Below are 19,986 nucleotides of genomic sequence, written 5' to 3' on the forward strand. Positions count from 1 at the left end.
TTATGTCATATATGCGCCGCACAATTAAATGTTTGCACCCATCGCCAAAGAGTGACGCCCAACGTGGGGCTCGAACCCACGACCCTGAGATTAAGAGTCTCATGCTCTACCGACTGAGCTAGCCGGGCTGTGTCACAATTGCCTGCTGTTATTTGGAGGTTTGTTTATTTCAATTAAGTGTACAGATTTTTTTTAATCTGTCTACTGCTGCCTGCCAATTTTTGAAAATTTGTGTTTTAGCTCATGCAAGACTAATGTTTAGGGATAACGTAACTGTTGAAGATGCCATCACAGTGATCTCTGTAATGGAGTCATCCATGCAGGTATGTATTGCTGAGAAAAACATTTTATATAGAAATGAGAATTAAAACCAACATATCATGAAAAGGTGAAGGACTGAAGTTGGACATTTAGCACATTATATCATGAGTGGAGCCAGGATTTTAACATAAGAGCCATAAGTGCCATTTCATGCTTTTTTTGATGATTTCATCAAGAGAATGCCTTTTTCACGATCGAGTGCCTAAATCAGCCGGTTTTTGCCGTGTTAACGTAGCTTACAAGAAAATTTCCACCACCGGGACAAAAGTTGGGGCGCCACCGTCGGTCGTTCGTTCGTGGGTAGTGGACGAGGCCCCAGTCTTTTACAGTCAGGCTGTAATTGGGTGTTAAGTGGTGATTGGAGACGGGTGGGTGGGGAAACATAGAAAATAGGTGCAGGAGTAGGCCATTCGGCCCTTCGAGCATGCACCTCCATTCAATATGATCATTGCTGATCATCCAACTCAGTATCCTGTACCTGCCTTCTCTCCATATCCCCTGATCCCTTTAGCCACAAGGGCCACATCTAACTCCCTCTTAAATATAGCCAATGAACTGGCCTCAACTACCTTCTGTGGCAGAGAATTCCACAGATTCACCACTCTCTGTGTGGAAAAAAAACATTCTCATCTCGGTCCTAAAAGACTTCCCCCTTATCGTTAAACTGTGACCCCTTGTTCTGGACTTCCCCAACATCGGGAACAATCTTCCTGCATCTAGCCTGTCCAACCCCTTAAGAATTTTGTAAGTTTCTATAAGATCCCCCCTCAATCTTCTAAATTCCAGCGAGTACAAGCCGAATTCCAGCGAGTACAAGCCGAGTCCAGTCTTTTCATACTAGAGTCAGGCTGTGAGTAGGTGTGAAGTGTTGATTGGGGAGAAGGGGAGAGGTACCAGGGTTAAGTTTCTGTGTATTGAGCCTGCAGTTAAAACTCGTTCAGGTCGTTGGTCAGCTGATGATTGTCCAAGGGGGGTTTTCCTCTTGTAGCTTGTGATTTCTTGCAAGCCCTTCCAAACTGAAGAAGAGTCATTAGCTGAGGACTTGCTCCTCAACTTCTCAGAGTACCTCTTTTCTTGGCAGCTCTGATTCCTCTTCACAGCATTTACTTGGCCTGCCTGTAGAGGTCTGCATCCCCGCTCCTGTAGGGTCTGCAATCATCAAAATGCCTCAAGTCAAGTCAACGCCTTGTAAACAACTGAACGATTTGGTGAGTGTGTACGGGAGTGATATATTCTCTACAGACAACTGTGTGCTGTTTTGCAAAGCATGTGAGAAAGCAGTGAATCATGAGAATAAATATTTCATCTCCCAGCATGTACAGTCAGCTAAACACAAGTCGGTAGCAGCGAAACTGAAGGCGGGAAATACGCAAGCTTGTCTCCTCACTACATTTACTGCTGGCTCCAGTCACAAATCTGAGTTTTTGAGTGATCTGTGCAAGGCATTCATTGATGCTGGAATTCCACTGTGGAAATTGGAAAACAAATCTCTCAGAGGTTTTTTAGAGAAATACACAGAGGAACATATACTGAGCGAGTCATCATTACGGAAAAATAATGTTGACAGCAACTTCAACATTGTTGTGCAGAAAATTAGAGATGATGTTGCATGCAACAAAATATGGATCTCAATAGATGAGACAACCGATGCTGTGGGGAGATATGTTGCCAATGTGGTCATCGGTACACTGGAGGCAGGTCAACTATCAAAGGAGTATCTGTTGACATCGGAGGTATTGGAGAAGGCAAACAGCTCAACTATTGCTCAGTTGTTTACATCTTCACTTGCTGTACTTTGGCCAGAAGGTATAAAACACGAGAATGTTCTTCTGTTTGTGACTGATGCAGCTCCGTATATGAAAAAAGCTGCTCGTGCTCTTAAAGTTTTATTCCCCAAAATGTTGAATTTCACATGCTTAGCTCGCGGACTCCATAGAATTGCTGAGCACATACGTAGCTTGTTTCCAAATGTCGATTGCCTAGTTTCCAATGTCAAGAAAATCTTCCTCAAAGCACTGTCACATGTGCAGTTGTTCAAGGAAATGGCACCTGAGATTCCGCTACCTCCTCAGCCCGTTCTGACTAGGTGGGGTACATGGCTCTCTGCTGTACTCTACTATGCTGCAAATTTTGAAAAGATAAAAGAAATCGTCAACTGTTTTGAAGAAGAGGAATCTGCTGCAGTCAGGATCGTCAGTGAAATCATGCAGAAAAAGTCCCTCCACTGCGATCTTGTGTTTATTGCTTCCAATTTTGCAAACTTCCCACAAGCTATCACTTTCCTTGAGAAACGTGGCGAAACATTAGTGAATAACTTGCAGGTTTTCAACAGAGTAACTGACGATATTCGTAAAGTTCCTGGTGATGTAGGTAAAGATATACAAGGAAAATGTGAGAGAGTGATTTTAGGTAACATAGCTAAAGTTCTCAAAGGTAGTTGTTATGCACAAGATATCCACATGAATATAGAGTCTGGAGTTTGTTTCGGGTATGCATCAGTGACCTCAGCTGGGGTAGAAAGAAGTTTTTCACAACTGAAGCATATTCTGTCTGACAGACGGCATAGTTGAACACCAGGTAATTTGAAAAAAATGCTAGTAATTATGTGCAACCAGGCAACTTTGGTCATTTAATGTAGTATTCCTTTATATTATCATTTTTAACCATATTTTGGTGGTGGAAATAGTCCTTTTTATGCCTCTTTTTGTCAATAAATGCCTTTTTGTGCCTTTTTTGTAATTTTATTATGCCTATTTGCCTGCCTATTTCAGAGTTTTTTAGTGCCTAAACATCCTGGCTCTAATCATGAGATACATGCAAAAATGTAAAAAAAAATAATTTCGATTGAGTCCACAGGAAATATTTTGCTTTTGTATCTTGAATAATATATTGAACCGATTTTATCACGTGCACAAATAACTGACGTAAGAATGCTAATTGATTTTGTACACTGCCGAGCAATAGACTTAAGCATATTGAACTGTGCTCGAAGAATTGAAGAGTCTTTTTGTGACTTTATATAGTTTGCTTTTGTTCTGATTTCCAGGGAGGTGCTCTTCTCGGTGGCGTGAACGCATTGCACACGTCCTTTCCAACAGACACAAAAGAGCAGTACAAAATGCAGTGTGAATTGCTGCTGGAAAGACTGGGCCTAAATGTTCTTCTCCTTCAAGAACTGCAGAGACTTGACAGGTAAAAAAGTTGCACAAACTCACTGGGGGTTGAGGAATACTACAAAGGTTTACTTTAATTATACTTGTAGGGTAATAAATTTGATTATTTTTAATTGATGAAACACCACCGTTATCAGAGTTGGGTGAATTAATTGATTATTTAGACAAATTGTTTTATTATTGACACTTTAGTTGTTGCTAAACATTACAAGAATGTTGAACTGAAAATTGAACCTACAATTATCGAATGATCATCCCCATCCACTCCCCCCCCCCCCCCCCAACCTTAGAGGTGCTGCTCAAACCAGTTTCCTGAGTTCCTCTCAGTTTAATTTTGCTGTAGATTTCAGCATTTTGTGCTTCCATAAGTGGTAATTGTAATGTACAATTAACCCCCTACTTGCTGATTGCTCTACTGGGAGCAGTGCAACTTTGTCCAGCCGGTTTATGACATTGATTTGAGCAATTGGGTCGGGTTGACTACGATGATTGATCAGATGAATCAGCAAAGGGGCAATATTGTGAACGGCTGCCTCATTGAAGCAAAGCTGCTGGAATTGGATCTCAACTGAGACATTGGAAATGTGAAATGGAGCTTGGAGATGCATTGCAAAGTGGTGGCGGCTCACCAGGGAATTTTTGGAATGCTGACAACACTTGCATGAGGGTGTTTTTAAATTATTTCAATGCATTAGTGCAGGCATGCAGGGTTACATCGAACAAATCTGCACGGGATTAGATGAAGTTAAAGTTTTCCATTGGGGGAAATGTGACAGAGCATTAAATGTTTATTAGGAAACCTTAATAGGGATTTTGATCTTTCAATGCACAAAGAGTAATAGCCACCAAATTTACATTAATCAGGGACGTATTGCTGAGACTTTATAAGGCACTGGTCAGACTGCATTTGGAGTATAGTGAGCAGTTTTGGGCCCCATATCTGAGGAGGGATATTTTGGTGTTGCAGAGGTTCCAGAGGAGGTATACTGGAATGATTGGGTTAACGCATGATGAGCGTTTGCTGGCTTGGGTCTGTACTCGCTGGAGTTCAGAAGGATGAGGGGGGGATCTTATTGAAACTTACTGAATAATGAAAGGCCTGAATAGTGGATGCAGAGAGGATGTTTCCACTAGTGGGAGAGTCTAGTACCAGAGGACACAACCTCAGAATAAAACGATGTACCTTGAGTAAGAAGATGAGGAGGAATTTCTTTAGCCAGAGAGTGGTGAATCTGTAGAATTCATTGCCACAAAGGGCTATGGAGGCCAAGTCTTTGGGTATTTTTAAAGCCCAGATTGATAGGTTCTTGAGTAGTAAGGGTGTCAAAGGTTACTGACAGAAGGCAGGAGAATGGGGTTGAAAAGGAATGATAGATCAGCCATGATTGAATGGCAGAGGAGAATCGATGAGTTGAATGGCCTAATTTTGCTCATGTTACTTAAGAACTAATGAATTTATAATCCCATTTCATTTTATTTAAATTGAGGAATAAACTCTATCTGAGTTTGTTTCTTTTACCCAGCTCATGGCTGATTATCCGGCTTCTACCATAGCTTCCCCTCTTGTCCTGCACATTGACTTGAAAACATTGCGTCAGATATGTCAAGAGAGTGATTTTATTCTGCTAGCTATTTTAGATTTAGAGATACAGCGCGGAAACAGGCCCTTCGGCCCACCGGGTCTGCGCCGCCCAGCGATCCTATCCTATAACACTATCCTATAATACATGAGAACTTTTAAAAACTGAAGTAATCAAAGAGATGGGTCTAGACTTCATATCATGTTTAGCGGGTGGTTAGAGAGAGTAGTTCTGGCTTTTCATCAAAAAATAATTTCTGTAGATGATGACATTTCTGTAGGTTAAACATTTTTTCATAATGTAACTTGTATTTTCAATAGCATTCAGAATGGAGACGAACAGCATCCACCAAATGGATGTACAAACTCAAGTGACAGGTGTGATGCATTTTCTGACGCTGCTCCTGATTCAAGAACTGATGAACTGAATCCCATTGCTCGGGATGTTGATCAAACAGGTAGTGATCTCACCTGGTTTGATGACTTTCAAAGCAAAACTCATGAAAAGGGTCCTGAAAGAGAGGGGACTGTACTAGCTGAATCCTGCATACTCAAACAAACATCAGGGAATTCTTATCAGCATCCTTTTTCTAAATTAAATACCAGTCCCCAGCCAATAAAAAGTACAGAGCAAGTTGCAACAACTAGTAATTCCAACATGATTTCGCCACCTATAGGTTTGTGTGGTGTGAATAACATTAAGTCTGCTGGTTTAGCCATTGAGAATTCAGAAGCTGAAAGAAGAACTGGCACGGATCACACGAAAAGACAGACAAATGTTGAAATCCATGCTTCGTCAAACACACCAGATTCCGCTGTGACTGTTCGGGTGTCCAAAAAGCTACACACTTCCCGGGTTTCACAGAGCGGAATGTTGTTCAAAAGTAAAGAAACTTGTAATGAAAGTCATTTATCTGAATCAAGTGAACCCAGTGCACTTCTGAATCTGGATGACTCCAGCTCATCTGGTGGTACTTCAGGACAATGTACTTCACCTGGGCTCCAAGCTAAAGCAAATAAGAAAGTAAAACCACCAGGAACAAAGCATACCTCACAGGCTAGTGATGCCTTTCCTCTTCAGCCTGAAACTAGCGGGGATTCTAACATCCTATTGACCAAGCTAAAGACATTTGTATTCAAGCCAAAGCAAAAACTAAGCCATTCAGCTGCAGCTAAATCTACTTCCGAACCCTCGGTCCCGTTTTCTGACCATACAGAAGTTGAGGAATTAAATAACGAATTGGCACATGCTTTTAAGAAGCCATCCCAAGCCAGTAACCAAACAGAAATTCCCCAAATATTACACGGCTGCACCTCTAACAGTATTCTCTTGCATAAAAAAGCAAGCAAAGGAACATTGGTTGCTAATTGCAGTGGTACAGAACCATCACTTGATCTGCAGAAGAGTCCCAGTAACAAACACACGGGTAAGCTGCAAAAGGTGGCACTGGATAAATCAAAACCTCCAATTCCTACAGAACTGATAACAGAGCAAGAGAGCAGTGAAAGTTCAGCTCTGACGGGCCAGGTAAAGGTGTCCTCCAGTACTTTAGCAAAGCTTTCTAGTTTCTCTTTTAGTCCCTGCCCTGACAAGAAAAATGTAAAGACTACAGATCAAAGTGAGGTATCGGTTGCGGAGCAGAAAAGTATGGTACAAAATGATGCTACTGAGTCTGGGATGCTGTCCAGAAAAAGGAAGACCTTTGGATTTCCATCAACTAGCACTACAGCAGCGGCAATGGGTAGATATCTCTTTTCCACTGATGAGTTGGAAGATGATTGTATTCTGGATTTTGACTGGAATGAAGAAAGAAAAAAACCCAAAACTTAATTGTGCAGGTGCACTTGCGTAGCTTTTTAAAAAAAAGTTTTGTACTTTATGATCAACCTATGCACCGATTTAAACAAAGCTTAAATGTGAAACATTTTTTTAAATTGCTGGCATTAAAATAGTCGATTCTATGATAAAGTATTAGCTGTGATGTAAGGAGAGACGAATAAAAGAAAGTGTCACATTTTGTCCTTGACAAATGAGAATGCCGGGTGTGTTATGTGAAAAAATGGAAAGGTGAAACATGTACTGAGTTGTTTCATATGCTATCCACTGACAGTAGTCGAGTATTGGTAGGAAAGAAAAATGCTGCAATGGTGAAATGGAGGAAGAATTCTTATTTTGGAAACCTTTTGCTTCACTGCAAGTCATTCAGTCACACTCAGCGAATTTCACATCATTGTGTCTATAGATATATTTTATCATGAAGGATTATAAATGAATACAAATTTTGGTATTTCTTGATGTCTATCAAAAGAACACTTAATCAACAGGTGAAGCATTGCACCTAATTGTTACATTCTTACTATGTATCTTTATTTAACATAGAACAGTACAACACAGAAACAAGCCCTTCCGCCCACAATATCTGTGTCAGTCATGATACTACATTAAACTAACCTCTGTCTGCATGTGATCCATATCCCTATAATCTCAGCATATCCACCTATCTAAAGCCCCCTTTTTTTGCTGGAATTCTTTGAAAAAGCAAATAGTCGGACAGACAAAGGAGAGTCAGTAGATGTTGGAAAATCTATATTTTCGGAAAGTCTTTGATAAGGTGCCACATGGGAGGCTGCTAAGGAAGATGAGAGCACACGGTATCAAAGGGCAGATGCCAGCATGGATAGCAGGTTGGCTGGATGGCAGAAGGAAAAGAGTGGCAACAAAGGGGACTTTTTCTGGTTGGCTGCCAGTGACTAGCGGAGTTCCGCAGGTCTCGGTGCTGGGGCCGATGCTCTTCACGTTGTATATTAATGATTTGCATGAGGGGCCGGAAGGCTTTGTGGCCAAGTTTGTGGATGATACAAAAATAGGTGTAGGGGCAAGTAGTGTAGAGAAAGCAGGGACTCTGCAGAAGGACTTGGATAGGTTGGGAGGAGTGGGTGGAGAGGTCGCAGATGGAATATAGTTTTGCGAATTGTGGAATCGTGCATTTTGGTAGTAGGAATAAAGGCGTAGATTATTTTCTAAATGGGGAGAGTATCCAGAAATTGGAGGTGCAAAGGGACTTGGGAGTGTTGGTGCAGGGTTCCCACAATGAAAACAAACGCAATGCTAGCATTTATTTCAAGTGGGCTTGCATTCAAAAACAGGGATGTGATGCTGAGGCTCTCTCTGGCGCTGGACATAGACACGTAGACAATAGGTGCAGGAGTAGGCCATTCAGCCCTTTGAGCCAGCACCGCCATTCAATGTGATCATGGCTGATCATCCACAATCAGTATCCCGCTCCTGCCTTCTCCCCATATCCCTTGATTCTGCTAGCCCTAAGAGCTCCATCTAACTCTCTTTTAAATGCATCCAGTGAATCAGCCTCCACTGCCCTCTGAGGCAGATAATTCCACAAATTTATAACTCTGGGTGAAAAAGTTTTTCCTCATCTCAGTTCTAAATGGCCTACCCCTAATTCTTAAACTGTGGCCCCTGGTTCTGGACTCCCCCAACATTGGGAACATGTTTCCTGCATCTAGCGTGTCCAGCCCCTTAATAATTTTATGTTTTTATAAGATCCCCTCTCATCCTTCTAAATTCCAGAGTATACAAGCCCAGTCACTCCATTCTTTCATCATATGACAGTCCGGCCATCCCGGGAATTAACCTTGTGAACATACGCTGCACTCCCTCAATAGCAAGAATGTCCTTCCTCAAATTAGGAGACCAAAACTGCACACAATACTCCAGGTGTGGTCTCACCAGGGCCCTGTACAACAGCAGAAGGACCTCTTTGCTCTTACACTCAACTTCTTTCAGTTACCTTCAGTTCAACTCATCTGCCATATCCTTGTTCCCCATAACAAATTCACCTGTTTTTGTCTTCAAGGGACCCACATTTGTCTTAACTAATTTTTTCCTCGTCACATACCGAAAGAAGCTTTTACTATCCTCCTTTATATTCTTGGCTATCTTTCCTTCGTACTTCATCTTTTCTCCCCGTATTGCCTTTTTAGTTACCTTCTGTTGATCTTTAAAAGTTTCCCAATCCTCTGACTCTTTGCTCATTTTTGCTATGTTTTATGTCTTCTCTTTTATTTTTATATTGTCCTTGACTTCCCTTGTCAGCCATGATCGCCTCTTACTCCCCTTAGAATCTTTCTTGCTCTTTGGAATAAAATGATCCTGCATCTTCTGGATTGTTTTTTGATTAGTATGGGTGTCAGAGGTTATGGGGAAATGGCAGGAGAATGGAGGGAGAGATAGATCAGCCATGATTGAATGGCAGAGTAGATGATGGGCCGAATGGCCTAATTCTACTATCACTTATGATCTCCTTAAACAGCATCTGTTCTTTAGCTTGAGAACCATCTTTAAGCCACACCCTGTCAGAGATTATTGCATTGATCCTCATCTTCCCTCCCCACCTTCTGCAATTTTAAATGAACGCATTATCTCTCTTTCCCCAGTTCTTTTGAAGGATCTCAGACCTGAAACATTCATGCCGTTTCTTTTTCCAAAAATGCTGCCTGACCAGCTGTGTGCATTTTCAGTTTTCACTTTACCTTTCTAGCATCCACAGTTTTAAAATATGTTAAATTACTCCAAATCACCATGCTGCTCCAACGGTAATATTGAGATCATTATAAATCCAAAGTGAGTCACACATCATTAGTTGTATTTGGTGAGTTCCGTTCACTTATTGACCCATGTATTTATTCTCAGGATTCTATTGTGACATCAACACATAATTAGTTGATGCTTTGATTCTACTGACACTTGTATTTCTGTACATTTAATTTGCTTACCAGCACAATTTGTAACTTATTGACTGCCAAAAAGTTCTTTAATCCAGTTTCTGCATTCTCTTAGCCAGGAGGGAGAATTGAATCTTAAACTTTAAAGATTGCATTTAATTTTATTTGCTATATGTCATTTAATTCATTCTCTGGAATCGATTTAATGGTGAGGGGGGGTTCAAAGTGTAATGGCTTTCAGAAAACGTATGGTCTTAATATGGGCAAATAGGGTTAATGTAGATGGGCAAAAGAAGATCTGCATATATATGGTGGTCTGACGGGTCAATTTCTGTGCTTTACGACTGATATGGTTGCCAACTGTCCTATATTAGCCGGGACATCCTGTATATTGGGTTAAATTGGTTTGTCCTTGTCCGCCCTTGTCCCGTATTAGGCCCTGGAGGCGCTGTAGGCCCGGACACTGTAGACGCAGACTCTAGGCCCGGGTGCCGCTGTAGGCCCGGACAATGTAGGCCCGGGTGCCGCCTAACAGAGGTTGCGTAACCATTAGTGGAGCAGAAGCACGTGGCCGCTGGCTTGGTGAGGTCACCTTTTGTCCCTTATTTGGGAGTGAGAAAGTTGGCAACCCTAGCGGCTGATGCTATGACTGAAAAAACCCAGGTACTTGTGTGTGTGGCCTACTTAAACCCAGGGACTTGTGTGTGTGGCCTACTTAAATTGAGGCAATAAGGGAGTGAACATAATGAACTGGATTTGGGAGAGGGAATTCATTTCCTGATTATCAGAGACCCATGGACACTTGCTTGGGACATGGTTGTGCATGTTGTTTTTCATGGCTATGTGGAATAGTTCATGTCCCATATTCCAGCATACCCATCCTCTCTTCTCCCCCCTCCCCCCCATAAAAATGTTTCTCTGATACACAGACAATTGCATTGGTGCTGCCTTCTGCATTAGCGCAGAACATATCAATTTCATCACCTTCCGTATGAATTCCACCTTATCCTCAAATTCACCTGGACACTTCCCCCTCCCAACCTGTAAAGATGCTATCCTTTTTTCCTCAATTTCTGCACCTCTGCCTCATCTGTTCTCAAGATGAAGCCTCCTACTTTGGAGCTTCTGAAATGTACAGTGTATTCAGAAAGTATTCAGACCCCTTCACTTTTTCCACATTTTGTTACATTACAGCCTTATTTTAAAAAGGATTAAATTCATTTTTGTAATCATCAATCTACACACAATACCCCAGAATAAAGAAGTGAAAACAGGTATTTAGAAATGTTTGCAGTAATTAAAAGGAAATAACTGAAATATCACATTTAAATAAGTATTCAGACCCTTTGCTATGACACAAAATTGAGCTTAGGTTCATCCTGTTTCCATTGATTATCCTTGAGATGTTTCTACAACTTGATTGGAGTCTATCAGAGGTAAATTAAATTGATTGGACATGATTTGGAAAGGCACACACCTGTCTATAGAAGATCCCACAGTTGACAGTGCATGTCAGAGCAAAAACCAAGCTATGAAGATGAAGACATCTGAGACAGGATTGTGTCAAGACACAGACCTGGGGAAGGGTATAAAACAATTTCTGCAGCATTGGCCAATACCATACCTACAGTGAAGTATGGTGGTGGCAGCATCATGCTGTGGGGATGTTTTTCAGCAGCAGGAACTGGGAGACTAGTCTGGATCGAGGGAAAGATGAACGGAGCAAAGTACAGAGCGATCCATGATGAAATCCTGCTCCAGAGCGTTCTGGACCTCAGACTGGGGAGGAGGTTCACCTTCCAACAGTACAACGACCCTAAGCACACAGCCAAGACAACGCGGGAGTGGCTTCTTGACAAGTCTGTGAATGTCCTTGAGTGGCCCAGCCAGAGCCTGGACTTGAACCCGATCGAACATCTCTGGAGGGACCTGAAAATAGCTGTGCATCGACGCTCCCCATCCAACCTGACAGAGCTTGAGAGGATCTGCAGAGAAGAATGGGAGAAACTACCCAAATACAGGTGTGCCAAGCTTGTAGCATCATACCCAAGAAGATTTGAGGCTGTAATCGCTACCAAGGTGCCTCAACAAAGTGCTGAGTAAAGGGTCTGAATACTTACGTAAATGTAATATTTCAGTTATTTATTTTTAATTATTTTGCAAAAATTTCTAAACACCTGTTTTTGCTTTTTTATTATGGGGTATTATGTGTAGATTGATGATTTTTTTTAAACTGAATTTAATCAATTTTTAAATATGGCTATAATGTAACAAAATGTGGAAAAAGTGAAGGGGTCTGAATACTTTCTGAATGCACTGTATTTCTGCTTGCATGGCTTCCTCATCTGCCTTGATGGGCCCTTTGCATGCATTTCCTCCATTTCTGATGTTTGCTTTGAGTCCATCTGTCCTCAAAAGGGCCTATTCTCTCTTTGGTACCCTTTTGTTCTTCATATACCTGTAGATCTCCTCGGATCACATATTGCTACATGAATGGTGGACTCATCAATGTAATATGATATAACCATCATAATTGAATAAATTATCTATTTTAGATTAAAAGGAGTAAATGTCAACTACTTTGTCAACTTTGCTTTAAGATGGTTTTACTCCTTAAAATTACATTTTTTTGCCAGATGGTTCAAGGTTGGGTGAGATTACTAAAAATAGAGATTTATTCCCCTTAAGTGTTTTCTCTAAAAGTGATTTAATGGTGTTTTCTTTTAATTTTAATTGGTTTCTCGTGCCATTATATCTCCAAGGACTAAAATATTGTAAACTGACAACAAAGGGAAGGACTCCAATTAGTTTCTATGTGAATTGCACACTGGTGCTCAGATGACTAGACCAGAACTATAATCTGATTTCCTGTCTAAACTGATAGTGTATTGTATTCCAGATATTTCAGAATTCTCCACAAACTATCCAACTAATTATTTATGCTTTTTGTTTGTGTTTACTTGTGAAATGTGACCACTTTTCTCCTGGGCCTATTAGTTTTATTACCTAGGCTACTGCTGCAATTTGCTCTCATAAATTGATATTCATATATGTGGATAAATATGAGGTATCGTGGATAAATGTGAGGTTATCCACTTTGGCGGCAAGAACAGGAAAGCAGAGTATTACCTGAATGGTGGCCAATTAGGAAAAGGGGAGATGCAACGTGACCTGGGTGTCATGGTGCACCAGTCATTGAAAGCAAGCGTGCAGGTGCAGCAGGCAGTGAAGAAAGCGAATGGTATGTTAGCATTCATAGCAAGAGGATTTGAGTATAGGAGCAGGGAGGTTCTGCTGCAGTTGTACAGGGCCTTGGTGAGACCGCACCTGGAGTATTGTGTACAGTTTTGTTCTCCTAATCTGAGGAAAGACATTCTGGCCTTAGAGGGAGTACAGAGAAGGTTCACCAGATTGATCCCTGGGATGGCAGGACTTTCATATGAAGAAAGACTGGATAGACTAGGCTTATACTCGCTGGAATTTAGAAGACTGAGGGGGGATCTTATTGAAACATATAAAATTCTTAAGGGGTTGGAGAGGCTAGATGTGGGAAGATTGTTCCCGATGTTGGGGAAGTCCAGAACCAGGGGTCACAGCTTAAGGATAAGGGGGAAGTCTTTTAGGACCGAGATGAGAAAACATTTCTTCACACAGAGAGTGGTGAGTCTGTGGAATTCTCTGCCATGGAAGGTAGTTGAGGCCAGTTCATTGGCTATATTTAAGAGGGAGTTAGATGTGGCCCTTGTGGCTAAAGGGATCAGGGGGTATGGAGAGAAGGCAGGTACAGGTTACTGAGCTGGATGATCAGCCATGATCATATTGAATGGTGGTGCAGGCTCGAAAGGCCGAATGGCCTACTCCTGCACCTATTTTCTATGTTTCTATAAGTTATCAGGCATTTACAGTAGATGTCCACAAAACCCATACCACATTTGTGATTTAATTTCAAATGCATGTTGACCCGAATCTTCGAGTCCGGCCACAATTCACACTCAAATGCAGGGTAAACACATTTTATTTTGCAAATACAGTCATTAGAATTAAGCAATTTAACTTGCATGAACATTTGAAGACAATGTTGAAAAAGTGGACATGATTTTAGAAAGACATCATGGATGTTGTGTTGTAATGTTTAACTTGCAAACTACATGCTCCTTTCTCAATGATAGTTGCATCATAACAGTGTATAAAACATTTGGAGTTTAAAAATTAAATAGATCCCATCAGTTTACGTTGTCCTTTGGGACATTAGTGCTTTTTGCTACTGTGTCTAAATTACTTTGACGCAATCACGGAGATGTCCCGCCCCCTGACATCAGTCTGAAGAAGGGTCTCGACCCGAAACGTCACCCTTTCCTTCTCTCCTGAGGTGCTGCGTGACCTGCTGAGTTACTCCAGCATTTTGTGAATAAATACCTTCGATTTGTACCAGCATCTGCAGTTACTTTTTTTGACACAATCAATGATTCCCAAAGTTACAATGTTTAGAAACCTAGAAAATGGGAGTCTGCTCTGCCATTCTGACTGACTGATCATCCAAATATAGCCTATTTTTGCCTCTTCTCCACCTTGATCTTTTTAGCCATTAGAACTATATTTAATTCCTTTGTGAATATATTTAACAATTTGGCCACAGCTGCCAGAGAACTTCACAGGCTCATCATTCTTTGCGAAAAGATATTTCTCCTCATCTCAGTCTTAAATGGCTGTGATGTCCAAGTTCTGACCTCCTCACCACCACCTTCCTTCCTACACTCAACCTGCCTAGACCCATCACGATTTTATAAGCGTTAAGGCATGCTCTGTTATTCTTCTGAATTCCACCTAAAGTAAATCCAGCTAAATTCTAGTGATCTGAGCTCTACTTGAAAATGTTAATTTAATTGAAACTCAAGGAGACATGAAAATTTGAAAGGAAATTGAAAGTCTTAGGATTCTAGTTAACATTACAATGCATAAATCGCACAAACACATTTTAAAATACTGAATTAGAAATCAAAGTAAAATGGAGAAACTGAACTAAAAGTAAAACATTTTTGACCCCAATGGGAAACTGAGTCAGATTTTGACAGACAATCTAATCCTCAATGGGATTATATTGCAGCTGGGTTAAATTAAGTCTGCAATGTGGAAACTCTACTCCAGTCCAATCGTCTAGCTTTGCAAGTTAGCGAGTATCTTATTCTAAAGCAAGGTTGGTGAATATGCTACACTGGATCTAGTCTCTCAAAAGGACAAAATTATTTCTACCATTTCCAGTAGATCCTGAAACAATTCCAAATATATTTGGTGGGTTTGCCATGTATCTGTAAAAATGACCTAGTTTGGATACCATTCCGATTCTGTTCGCAAATGAACGTTTTTTAAACTTAGAAAAATCCTTTTTTTTTACTAACAAAATGACTTCACTTAAAAAAAATCTTTTAACAAATCTATGGATAGAATCATGCAGCACGGAAACAGGCCCTTTGGCCCAACTTGCCCATGCCGACCAATGTGCCCCATCTACATTATTCACACATGCCCACAGCCTACCATGCGTAAACTTATCAACTGCCTCGCAGAAGTGCATGTAGCCAATATCTACAGCTCTGCCCTCATCAACTTTTTTGATCACATCTTAAAAAACTCATATTCATAAGGCACGATCTCCCACATACAGAATCACAATGACTATCCCTAATGAGCCCGTCTATCCAAATGCATATATATCTTACCCCTCAGAATCCTCTCCAGTAACTTGCCTATGACAGATGTTAGGCTTATCGGTCTATAGTTCCCAGGCTTTGCAGCCTTTCTTAAATAGAGGTACAAAATTAGCCATTCATCTGTCTTCTGGTACCTCACCAGTATCTAATGATGATATGTATATTTCAGCTAGGCAGGACCTCTTTGACCGTAATACGGACTGCCCTCAAGGCAATTCCATTAACTGCTCCAAGTTCCCCAGTCTTCGTGTCTTTCTCCATGGCAAAAATAGAGGGAAAATACTCATTGATGACCCTGCCCATCTCTTGTGGCTCCACGCTTTGGTTTCAGAGGTGTCCTATTCTCTCTCTAGTTACCTTCTTTCCCTGTGTGCTTAAAATCTCTTTGGATTTTTCTGAAATGTTATCTGCCAGAGCCATCTCCTGCCCCTTTTTTGCCATCCTTATTTTCTTCTTAAGAATGCTTTTCAGTTCCCAAAACTCCTCTTGATCCTAGCTGCCTTTACCTGTCCCATGCTTCTTTCTTTTCCCTGACCAGAACCTCAATTTATTTTGTCAATCAAGTTTCCTTACTGCCACCTGCCTTGCTCTAGCAGGAACATGCATGCCCTGAACTCTAGTCACCACATTTTTTTAAATCCCACTTTTCCAGCATATCTTTGCCTGCAAACAACCTACTCCAACCAACCAACCTACCAACTCTAGCAAGTTTCTGTCTTGTACCTTAACCATACTATCTTGTGTATGATTTGATGGCCTCGACCGCGCATGGTTCGACAGCCCCAACCGTGGGGAAGAAAGAGGGAGAGATTGGACTTTATTGCCTTCCATCACAGCGAGGAATGTGGGGAGCTGCTGCGGTGGATGTTTATATTAAATTTTATTTTATGTGGTTTTGTGTCTTACTGCTTTTCACTTGGTGTGGTCGCATGGTAACTCGAATTTCACTGTACCTTATGGTACATGTGACAATAAACCCATCTTGAATCTCGATTCATCCCTTCAACCATGCAGCACAAGTCTGCTCTCTGTATCTTTACCTACATGTTATACTTGAGTTTGGCTTGATTATATTTATGTATGGTGTTATCTGATTTGAGTGGATAGCATGCTCACAGAGCCAGAGACCCGGATTTGATCCTGACCTCGGGTGCTGTCTGTATGAAGTTTGTACGTTCTCCCCGTGACCATGTAGGTTTTTTGCCGGGAGCTCCGGTTTCTTCCCACACCAAAGACATACAGGTTTGTATGTTAATTGGCTTTGGTTAAATTATAAATTGTCCTTAGTGTGTAGGATAGTGTTAGTGTATGGGGTGATCGCTGGTCGGCGTGGACTCGGTGGCTGCAGGGCCTGTTTCCACACTGTATCTCTAATTTAAACAACCTTGGTACAAACACACTTAAGCTTAATCTCCCACTCAATCCACATTCAGAATTACAGTTCAGTGTGTCATTATGGCAGAGAAGAAATGGAAATAAAGACACTTTCAAAACCTTTCACTAAAGCTGCAGACACAGCTGCAAATCATTCACAAAACTTGTAATCAACTAACAGCACGATATGGAAAATGAGCTTGTGCCAATGTGTAATGTAAAAGACATCATTGTGCACATTTGCCGCATAATCAGCAATTGATCGAGGGATGATTTATCCATTAGCACTAAAATTTAAAATAAAATATTGCTGATGCTGGAAGTCTGAAATAAAACAGAATGCTGGAAATATCCATATAAAATGCTAACCCTGTTTCTCTCGCCATTTGATGCTGCCTGACCCGATGAGTATTTTTGTATTTTATATTTTTAATGCTTTGATATTTCAAAGCTAAATAGTCCATCATTATCTCAGTGTTATCCAGTGTTGGTTCCATCTTACCTTTCTGTCTGAAATAAGCAAATGTCAGCATTGGCACGTGTCACTGGCAATAAGAGTTGTTCACAGGTCAAAATTTAAATCTGATACAATCAGTAACATATCTAAATTGTATAATCAAAACAACTAATGATGAGACATATTCCCAATGAAAGACCTCCTGTTTTCCTACCAGCTTAGACAAATGGGTTTCTCTTCCACTTTTAAGTTCCAAGTGAAATGTTTTTCAATAATTTCAAACAGTTTCGATGGCCAAAAATTAACTCCAAACATTATCCATTAACTGATACTGATTGCCTATAGCCATTTTAAAATTGTTTGTGCTTTAATTTAATTCTAAGAGACCTGATGATCTGAATTTGCATTGTTAAATCATGTCCCTTAATTCAATGGTCCACATAATACATTTTGCAGACCACAGTTTTGCTACACGGATAATGCAGCTGGTTTTAATAGTGTGATCTTGGGAGGTGGCAGTGAGCTAACACAGACCATTGTAAGAAGAGTGTGCCACATTCAATTAACTTCACATTTGATTACAATTCCAGTCTTGTGTATATTGGAGACCTTCCCAAGTGGTTTGAATTCCATGGCTCACGAGTACTAGAAAAGCTGTTTCCCAATTAATACATTTTGACCAACCACAAGGCACCAATCAGGATACAGTTTCCTGCGGTCATAAAGTTGGGAAGCTGAAAGTGCTTCCATCGATTGAATAGCAAAATAGATTCAGCATTCTCCTTCATTCTCCATGATGCGGTAAAATAATGTGTACAGAAAAAAAACCCTTGATGAATTCAGAAATAATGAAAGTTGCAGCAGCAGAAACACTTTTGGATACATCAGCAGTAACTTTGATGAACTAAACTCGGCTGTTGGAGATGATGTGAGACTCGTGTCAGATGGACCAAATAAAGGCAGTGCTTTTTGAGTTGATCATTCTGGATCTTTTCTAACATATTCACATCGACCTATGTATTCTGTGTGGATTGTGTTTTTGTATGATTTTAGAGGTTGACTTTTCCTCCCCTAATTTAGCAAAACTTTATCAATCTCCAGAATTTACCCTTTTCTAAATGGAAACGCTCAGGACATTACAGTTGCTGCAACCTGCTTCTCCCTCAAACAGCAGTCTGCATTTTTCATTTTAAGGATGTTTCTGAATGTTGATGATTTTGATATAACACTGATAAATGGACAATAAACATGATTACTTCACATGCCTTTGATGTTAACGTTAAAAAAAAAATAAACTGAGCATAGGAACAAAATGGCTCCTCATCTCATTTCTGTTCTTATGCAGGGTCATTTAATAGACAATAGACAATAGGTGCAGGAGTAGGCCATTCGAGCCAGCACCGCCATTCAATGTGATCATGGCTGATCATTCTCAATCAGTACCCCGTTCCTGCCTTCTCCCCATACCCCCTGACTCCACTATCCTTAAGAGCTCTATCTAGCTCTCTCTTGAATGCATTCAGAGAATTGGCCTCCACTGCCTTCTGAGGCAGAGAATTCCACAGATTCACAACTCTGACTGAAAAAGTTTTTCCTCATCTCAGTTCTAAATGGCCTACCCCTTATTCTTAAACTGTTGCCCCTTGTTCTGGACTCCCCCAACATTGGGAACATGTTTCCTGCCTCTAACGTGTCCAACCCCTTAATAATCTTATATGTTTCGATAAGATCTCCTCTCGTCCTTCTAAATTCCAGTGTATACAAGCCTAGTCGCTCCATTCTTTCAACATAACCCTTTAATGACCCTCTTTGAAATGCTTCATCGAATTTTCTGGTTTCTTTGAACACCAACTGCCTTTCCCATTTATGGCATCCTCAAATAATGTTCAAACTGGTGAGAGTGCTCATGACCAAGGCAAATAGATGGTCCTTTATGTCCCTGTGTGTTTTGAACAACACAGCTTCTGAAACTCTGGATGGATATTATAATTTAATCTTTTTTTTAATCATTTTATCATTGCTATGAATTTGAATCTATTTCAGGAGTGCTTAAATTGTAAACACAGGCGTGGACACATTGGAATCTTGTTTTATTCCTTGTTTTGTGAAATAAACGTGTTTCAAAATATCACAAACACTTTCGGCACAAACACTTTCGGCACTTTTCCATCAATGTAAGTACAAACATGATCCACTAATGACAAGTCAAATCTAGTTTACTTGCTTGCAGCTACATCACAAACACATAGACTCAGACAAAACACAAAAACAAATTATATGCAAATTATACCTACAATTTCTAAAATAAATTACTTAAAAAAAACAAACAAGACTTATCTGTAACAATTAGAAAATAAAAACCTACTCCATGAAGTGTTCTGATGTCGAGGTAGAATTAGGGTTGTGCAAATTGGTTCAAGAACTCTGATAGTTGTCGGTAAGTAGCTGTTCCCGAAACCGGTGGTGTGGGACTTTGGCTTCTCTACCTCTTGCCTGATGTGAGAGGAGTGTGTGCCTCAGATTGTAAGGGGTGGGAATCCTTGAAGATAGATGCTGTGTTCTTCAGGCAGCCTCTTATGTAGATGCTCTCAATAGTGGGAAGAGCTGTGGCCATCTCTCTATGCTGCCTCT

General features: G+C 40.7%; 1 protein-coding gene and 1 non-coding gene across 2 annotated transcripts in view; one reads left to right on the forward strand and one right to left on the reverse strand.

Moving 5' to 3' along the window:
* Window positions 1–7,110, forward strand: part of mcm9 (minichromosome maintenance 9 homologous recombination repair factor) — a 40,253-nt gene extending 33,143 nt beyond the window's left edge. The window contains exons 11-13 of the mRNA XM_078394936.1: window positions 241–323; window positions 3,368–3,513; window positions 5,395–7,110. Of these exons, the coding sequence (XP_078251062.1) occupies window positions 241–323; window positions 3,368–3,513; window positions 5,395–6,904 (1,739 nt within the window). The 3' untranslated portion in view covers window positions 6,905–7,110. The remainder of the gene's footprint in view (window positions 1–240; window positions 324–3,367; window positions 3,514–5,394) is intronic.
* On the reverse strand, window positions 56–128 carry trnak-cuu (transfer RNA lysine (anticodon CUU)). The gene has a single exon. It is a non-coding gene; the product is annotated as a tRNA-Lys (tRNA).
* Window positions 7,111–19,986: the final 12,876 nt, after the last annotated feature.

Source organism: Rhinoraja longicauda, unplaced genomic scaffold, assembly GCF_053455715.1.
Source record: "Rhinoraja longicauda isolate Sanriku21f unplaced genomic scaffold, sRhiLon1.1 Scf000114, whole genome shotgun sequence".
Classification (NCBI taxonomy): Eukaryota; Metazoa; Chordata; class Chondrichthyes; order Rajiformes; family Arhynchobatidae; genus Rhinoraja; species Rhinoraja longicauda.